We start from the raw sequence: 8,117 nt of genomic DNA, 5'->3' as shown, positions 1-8,117 counted from the left end.
AGATTTGTTTTAAGATTCTAGGAACCACTCATGTACGGTTCTTTATGTTGGGTCCCTTTTGAAGCCTCTTATGTGAAGCTTGAAACGATCCTCAAAGACTTTTCTAATCTTCATTAACAATTTGTTAGGGTAGATTTCACACCATTTGGTTAGTTATTCTTAAGTCAGAGCTCGCTCATTTTTCTCAGTGTATTCTTTTTCAAGGCCTTTCTATTGGTTCTAATTTAATCTATTTGGGAATTCAAGATCCCCAATATCTTTTTTGACTTTGTTTTAGATCTTAAACTAACTAGAATTAGATTTATAATTCTTTCAAGCCTTTCTAGCCTAAGCATTTTTCTTGGCATATGTCGTTGTTAGGGGATTAGCCTAGAATACCTTCCAAAAATATTCAAATATGGATTTCTTTCAAGATAGAAATTCCATTGAACATTTTTTTTAGACTACAAGAATCGGGTATAACACCCCCCTATAAACTATAGTGTGATGGGTAAACTTTTTAACGTGATTGGTGACGCTGGTGCGACACGTCCTTCGGTACCACGTGGGCCGCGGGGAGACTAGACCTCGTGACCTCGTGCTTGACCATTGGAATCTGTCACCAATCAAGCTACACCCCTAGCCCAAAATTCTATTTAGCATTGGAAAGATAGAAATGCTACTATTTTTTAAAAATTTTACGTTGGTCTTAATTTCTTGCTTTATTCTAAAGCTATAATTTAGTGTAATATTCTTAGTCAGATTCAAGTGCAAGCCAATACAATTGCACTTAAGGTTTCTCACTTCTTAATTCTATACTAAATCATTATGTTAGTGTCCCATGTACTATTGCTAGGCCCTCTAACTTCCACTTGTAGTTGAGGTTGGTCTCCACCTCATGGATAGTGTCATTGAGGACATGGCCAATCTGCTCATGAAATCAAGATGCCCATTCTCAAGCCTTTTCACCTTTTGTGAGAATAGATTGTGTTTAAAGAAGATGTGCATAACCCACAAGTCACTAGCATACCTCTCCCCCAACTTTTGATTGGCCAAACATTGACAGGTTCTCTCAATTGGCTCTTGTTATTTCCCCTATTTGAGATGTTGAAGATAAGAAAAGATGATAATAATATTAATAATAAGGATAATGATGGGCAGAACCCTCTTGATGAGAACACTTCAAACCGTCTTGTATGGGAAATTAAACTATGATCCACTTGCCTTCCCTTACTGCTCTTGCTTTCTCCATGTAGCAATTTTACATAATTCTATATGATTTCAAACTTTTGTTTTGTTTGAATTTTTGAAGTGTGACTATTTCCACTACATTTTTTTCAAACATGAGTAAGATTATTTTATGAATAAGAATCTAGACACTTCATTTAAAAAATTATATCATAATTAAATAATAAATAATTAATATTTACACTGAAATAGTCAAATTTGCGTCTAACATGGATTGAAAAGGCATTAATGTTTACTAATTTGTTTGGGGGAATATAAATATAAGAATACACATGGTTGAACTGACAAACAAAGGAAAAGAGAAATAATCACTTCGTTATGGCAGGTGGGAGCAATGCAGAATCCCGATCCTTAGAACAAACGCCCACCTGGGCTGTGGCCATCGTTTGTCTGGGCTTTGTACTCATTTCAATACTCATCGAACAAGCTATTCATTTCCTTTCTATGGTATTCTTCCTTTCTATCTATTTCCAATTAGATTTTGGAAATCTATACAGATTATTGTTTTGTGTTATAAAATTTTATTTATATCGATGTTTTGAATCATGTAATCTGTTATCAAGATGACAGATGAGAGAGCTGTAACTGTAAGAGAAAAATAATAGATCATGAAATACCCACTTCTTTCTTTTTGTAATTATATTTTATCTTTGTTTTTGCATATGTTGCATGCAATTCTGTTGCATGTTTGGATTGAATTTGGAAGTTTTTTCTGTTTGGAATGCAGTGGCTCAAGAAACACAAAAAGAAATCCCTGGGCAAAGCATTAGAAAAGATCAAAGAAGGTGAATAATTTGCTCATGTCATAATCAATTTCAGTCTGAATTACTTAGACAAAGATTTAAATGGATTCTTGTGATGGGTATGCAGAATTGATGCTGTTGGGATTTATCTCCCTTCTGCTCACTGTTGGACAGAAATCCATTTCAGAGATTTGTATATCTAAGAGCTTAGGAGATTCTTTGCTTCCCTGTTCAAAGGAGGAGGCCTTAGCAAACAGTGTTTCTGATCAGATTGAAAAGTTCTCATTGTTTGGGCACCATCGTAAGCTTCTGTTCTCAGCAGCTTCTGAAACACCATTAAGGCGTAGCTTGGCCAAAGAGGAGCCTGTGACTGGTTATTGTGCTAAAAAAGTAAGTATTTATGCTTACTATTCATGGTATTTGTAATGGAAAGAGATTTGAAGTGTTTTTTCCTGTGTTATTTTGATGCATTCAGGGGAAGGTTCCTCTGATATCACAAGATGGACTCCATCAACTGCACATCTTCATTTTTGTATTGGCCGTTTTTCATGTCTTGTCTTGCATTGTAATTATGACGTTAGGATGGGCAAAGGTATGAGTCATTAAACTTTTTTCGTTATTGTTTTTTATTAGATTATATGAAAAAAATCGTTATATTGTGATGTTTGCAGATGAAAAGATGGAAAGCATGGGAGGAAGAGACTAAAAGATTGGATTATGAATTCTCTACTGGTTAGTTTAAGATTTTCCTAGTAATATAAAGAGGGGCAGGGCTTATGGAAAAGGGACCTGGAAGGATTAAAGAACAGTTAATATAAATTGTCTGATTTATTGTAGGATAAATATTTATCGTTTTTTATAGGAATGAGCTGTGAAATTGTTAATGAAATCATTGAATGAGATGTTTAGAAAAGATTCATACAATGTTTAGAATTTTGAGATTCTTTTAAATTCGAAAGAAATTCTTATAATCAAACTTTTTTTTTTAATACACTTTTATTTACATGAAAATATAAAAAACAAAATTAGTGGTCTATATTATAGGTCAAAATTTTAAAAAATCCAACTTGTTGCTATAGATCATCCTTGGACTTACAATGTAACTAGACATGTAACTGTTATGTTGCAGATCCTTCAAGGTTTAGAATTACCCGTGAAACTACCTTTGGAAAGAGGCATGTAAGCTTTTGGTCCACAACACCTATTCTCACTTGGATTGTAAGTAATCTCAAAAAGTTAAATAGCCGTTCTTTATTTAAGATTTAATATAATTGAAATTACTATTTACTAAATTCTCAACTCTTGGACTTGTAGGTATGCTTTTTTAGACAATTCATTAGATCTGTGCCCAAAGTGGATTACATAACATTGCGTCATGGCTTCATACTTGTAATATTTCTTCGGCCATATGCTCAAAGCTTAATAATGTATAGTTAACTTTGAAAATATGTATTTATCCATATGTTTAATTTTGCAGGCTCATTTTGCTCCACATGGTAAATTTGATTTTCAAAGATATCTAAAGAGGTCTTTGGATGATGACTTTAGTGTTGTTGTATCTATCAGGTGTGTTTCATAATTTTAGTTTAACTATGGTGGCAACATATTTTGTATCATTCATGTTCCTAATATAAATCTAATTTCTTGAACAATTTATGTCATTGTGTGCAGTCCACCTCTATGGTTTTTTGCCATATTATTTCTACTTATCAATAGGAAAGGTAAAGATAATGGATTTTTTATATATTTATGTGTATTACTTCTAATTTTGTAAGGGATTGATGGGCATTAAATTGAATTGTGCAGGGTGGTTCACATTATTTTGGTTGTCATTCACTCCACTGATTGTAAGTGAACATAGTACTTCACTTACCTAGTTGACTTTGAATGGTGTAATTAGAACTATATAGGAAATATAAATTGTTTTGTAGCTAAGTACATGATATTCTTATAAGATTTATCACTATTAGAGAAATTCATATGTAAGAAATTTAAAGTGTGCCCTATCCTTATCTTTTTTAGAATGCTTACTTTAACTTCTATAATGTGTTCATGTATTAAACTAGTATGATTTATTTTCAACAAAAAATAATAAAATAATTTTAGCTTTACATTAAGTAAATTAAATCAAAATGGAAATTTATTAGGAAATTTATTAGGACCTAGAAATGAAAACTAGAAAGAAAATGAGGGTGACAGAAATAGTTATGAGGAGAGATAGAAGGGCTTGAGGAAATGGGAATGAGGTGGGAAAATGGATGTGAGAAGAGGGGAGGGAGATACAAAATATGTAGTTACACAAAGTTTGGGAAAAAGTGAGTGGGAAGGGAGAAAGTGAGAAATAAGGAAATGGTGGAGATAGGAAATGTAGAAATAAAGAGAATTTTTAGGGTTGGGTAGGGAGGCTTAGGTGATTGCAAATATTTGTGTAAGGTGTGGCTGGAGAAATATAAGGTGTTTGATTTTTCATCTCTTTATGTTGCAAGGATTTTTTTATATATAATTAAGAATGTTAGAGATGTAAGCATAGTCAAGCTCATAAGAATATAGAAAAGTGTTCACTATACTAGATTATTTAAGAAAGTACACTCTGTCTTCTACAATGTGTTTAGTTTTTAGTTTACTAATCAAATTTCCTTTTAGTAACACAAAAATATACAATTGCATATTTATGCTAAGTGCAATAAACATGGGTTGGGAATTGATTAGGATCTAGAAATATAAATTATAAGAAAATAGATTAGGAATAAAAGAATGTGTAGACATGTTTTGATGTTTATTGTTTTTTAGAAGGTGCTAGCACACTCAAGTAGGAAGCACAAGGTGCATTTGAAATGTACAAGTATTTGAAGAAAATTTACAAATGCTAGTAACCTAATAGGTGTTCTTATGACCAACAAGGGCATTGGTGACCATTTTTTAATGCTAGTATCTAACACCAATATTGATAACTCCCTTTAGGTAGTAGTGTCTAACTAGGGAACTAATAAACTTCTATGGTAGCTACTATATGACTAGGTTTTATTAATCTTTTGTAAACATTCATATCCTTTTCTTACATCATCCTATGACTTTTGAGATTCTTTCATGAAATATCCTACTTCCCTACGACATTTGTAGAATCTAAAAATGTGTTGGAGAAAAAATTGGGTGCTATTCTTAAGTGCTTGGCTATAAAAGACATACTACCTAGCATTTTTTAGACTCGAGTATGATGATAAAACTAGTGTGTGGAAGTCCTAGAGTATGGTTGTGATATTGGTGTGTGTCAATGGTGTACGGAAGAAAAAGCCTAAATAGTTCTTAGGTTGGTAGTAGTGTGCATAAAGAAATAGAGGAAAAACATGTGATGGAAGCTTAAGATGTGCTAATGGGAGGTTCATGAAAACAAATGAGGCATTGCAGAAACTTAGTATTGGAGGAGTAGATCAAGCACATTACAAATATACTAGAATATAAATAGAGCTGAAATGCAAGAATAACTAAGAGTACTTTTTAGAGTGCTTTGAACAAGCTAACCATTAAGAAAAAATTGTGAGGTGAGTTAGATGTTTTAATTCACTATTAGTAGTAGATTCAAGTTTACGATTATGGATGATAATAGCAAAAGATACTTGTGTAAAATTTGGATTTTAGTCTCTAAGACACAACACTATAAACACATAAGAAGAAGATTTTAAGATCAAAGAAGTTCTAGATAAATTATTTCACACATCTTATACATTTGTACCAATAAAAAAAGCTAACCACAACACACCTTTTTAAATAGTATCAATGACTTATCAATTGCTGAGACACACTCTCTATCACACTTTATCTGCAATTAAAAGACAATATTTTACTCAATAAATATCGAATATTACAATTTTCCAAATGACTATCATAAAAAACATGACTTCATTTTTACACTATACAATGTGAAGATATCAAATCTTCAGTTTGAATATTAATTTACAAATGCTTAAAATATTTGTGGTTTACAGATTCTTCTGATAGTGGGAACAAAGCTGCAAGTTATAATAACAAAAATGGCATTAGATATCCAAGACAGAAGTCCAGTTGTGCAAGGAGCTCCACTGGTGAAGCCCAATGATCAACTCTTTTGGTTTGGTCGACCCAAGTTGATTCTCTATCTCATTCATTTTACCCTATTTCAGGTCAGACAAGATTTCTTGAAAGCATTTTCTTGTTTTATCTCTTCATTCTTCACAGACTGTAATCATAAAATGTTCATTTTGCAGAGTGCTTTCCTTATGGCCTTTTTCTTTTGGGCATGGGTAAGTAAGAAACCTCTACATCTAAATATCCTCATATATCTACTTTTAGTTCATTTCAAATCTTGGCTTGATAGAATTTTCCCCACCTTATCAAATTACATACATTCATATGTTATGATTGATGCAGTATGAATATGGTCTGAAATCCTGCTTCCATAAGCGTATGCAAGATATTGTAGTTAGAATAAGCTTGGGGTAAGTTTATTTAATGTATGAAATTTCTTTCAAAGAAACAATCGTCTTAGGAATATGCTTTCATAATACTTCAAGATTAGGAAGAAAAAATTGAAAGAAATTTCTTAACATTAATGCTTAGGACTATACTAAGTGACCCACTGTCATATGAAACAGATGTTAAAAAATTCTACAAAGTGTTGATCCACAATATTGTTAACTCAAAATGTATTTGTTTGTGATTAGGGTTGGAGTTCAAATACTGTGTAGCTATGTAACTCTCCCTCTCTATGCTCTTGTTACACAGGTATGTATCAAGATATATATGCATTTGATTTCTGCTCTCTTCAATACCACTGTAAAATGAAATATGAGATTTGTGATTTCAGTTAGGGACAAACATGAAAACAACCATATTTGATGAAAGAATAGCAAGCTCACTGAAGAAATGGCACCAGAGAGCTAAGAAGAATATTAGTAAAAAAGGGAGAAGGCAGGGAGATCTATCAAGTGAGCAAACTACTCCACATGAAGGATCTTCTCCACTCCATCTTCTTCACAAGTACATGAGAGAAGGAGATATAGAAAGTGCCCAAAATATACAACAAGTTGAATATGATGCTGAGCTGGATGCACTCTCCCCTTCTTACCATTCTCACCATAATGCTAATGACAATTCAAAGGAAGAAATACATGGAGGCACACCAGATATTGAACTCGGCTTTGCTCATTTTCAAAAGGAAAATATAGAAAGCATTATCCCTACTTCTTACATGGAGACTCCTCCAAGCAAGGAGGACAGTTAGCGATAAAATATGTAACAAAAACAATAGTATTTGAGAAAGTACAAAACAATCTTTACAATCTGTAAAGATTATTATTTGTGGTCATAGCAAGCTATAAGATTTTGTTGGTTCCTGCATATAACCATTAAGAGATGTCATTTTATGTAATCTTTTTATCAAATCAAAATATAAAATATAAAAGGCATTATCCCTACTTCTTACATGGAGACTCATCAAGGAAGGGAAAAAAAAAACCAACAAAAACATTAATATTCCACAGAGTAGAAAACAATTTGGGGAGATGATTATTTATGGTCATTGTAATTCATAAGGCTTTGTTGAATGTTCTAAAGACTAAATGTATTAAGGTTTTTATAAGTTGGGTAGTACTACAAAAACAAAGTAGCAATAGTTTATTTGTTGTATTATATCTATTATTTAATATTTTGATATTTAATGTTGCAATATTTAATATATTTTAATATTTATAATAATAATTATATAGTAAGAACAAGTCTACCATCTCATATAGTTAATGCTGTTGTATTTTTCAAAAACAAGTCTACCATCTCATATATCAATCATGTTAGAAATAACATTCTACTCAATAGGTGTTATTGAATGATTGATATACATTTAATATTTTCAAATTTATTAAAGTGAGGTTGTTTGGAATGATTAATTATCGAATACAAAAATTGTGTAGCATAAGACTACTAAACCTTCAATAGTAGTGCCTATCAACTATTGAATTGCATTTATACATATTGCTTTTACTAGTAGACATATTAGAGATAGTTTAAAAAAATATGAAAAACATCGATATTAAACTATAAAATACATTCAATAATTAAGATGATTCTGTACTCAATTATTCTCATTTAGCATTTGTGTGTAAATATATAACAAAT

The 8,117-nt window shown here is 31.7% G+C and overlaps 1 protein-coding gene across 1 annotated transcript; it reads left to right on the top strand.

The window, feature by feature from the left end:
- Positions 1-1,545: 1,545 nt before the first annotated feature.
- On the top strand, positions 1,546-7,227 carry LOC131079934 (MLO-like protein 6). Its single transcript, XM_058017977.2, has 15 exons — positions 1,546-1,674; positions 1,955-2,012; positions 2,098-2,360; positions 2,446-2,562; positions 2,642-2,702; positions 3,100-3,188; positions 3,285-3,359; positions 3,448-3,536; positions 3,642-3,691; positions 3,777-3,817; positions 5,954-6,127; positions 6,212-6,247; positions 6,375-6,442; positions 6,668-6,728; positions 6,811-7,227. Exons 1-15 carry the CDS (start codon positions 1,546-1,548, stop codon positions 7,225-7,227), a joined length of 1,728 nt encoding a protein of 575 aa, XP_057873960.2.
- Positions 7,228-8,117: the final 890 nt, after the last annotated feature.

This window comes from Cryptomeria japonica, chromosome 10, assembly GCF_030272615.1.
Source record: "Cryptomeria japonica chromosome 10, Sugi_1.0, whole genome shotgun sequence".
Lineage (NCBI taxonomy): Eukaryota > Viridiplantae > Streptophyta > Pinopsida > Cupressales > Cupressaceae > Cryptomeria > Cryptomeria japonica.
This window is presented reverse-complemented; position numbering and strand designations above follow the sequence as displayed.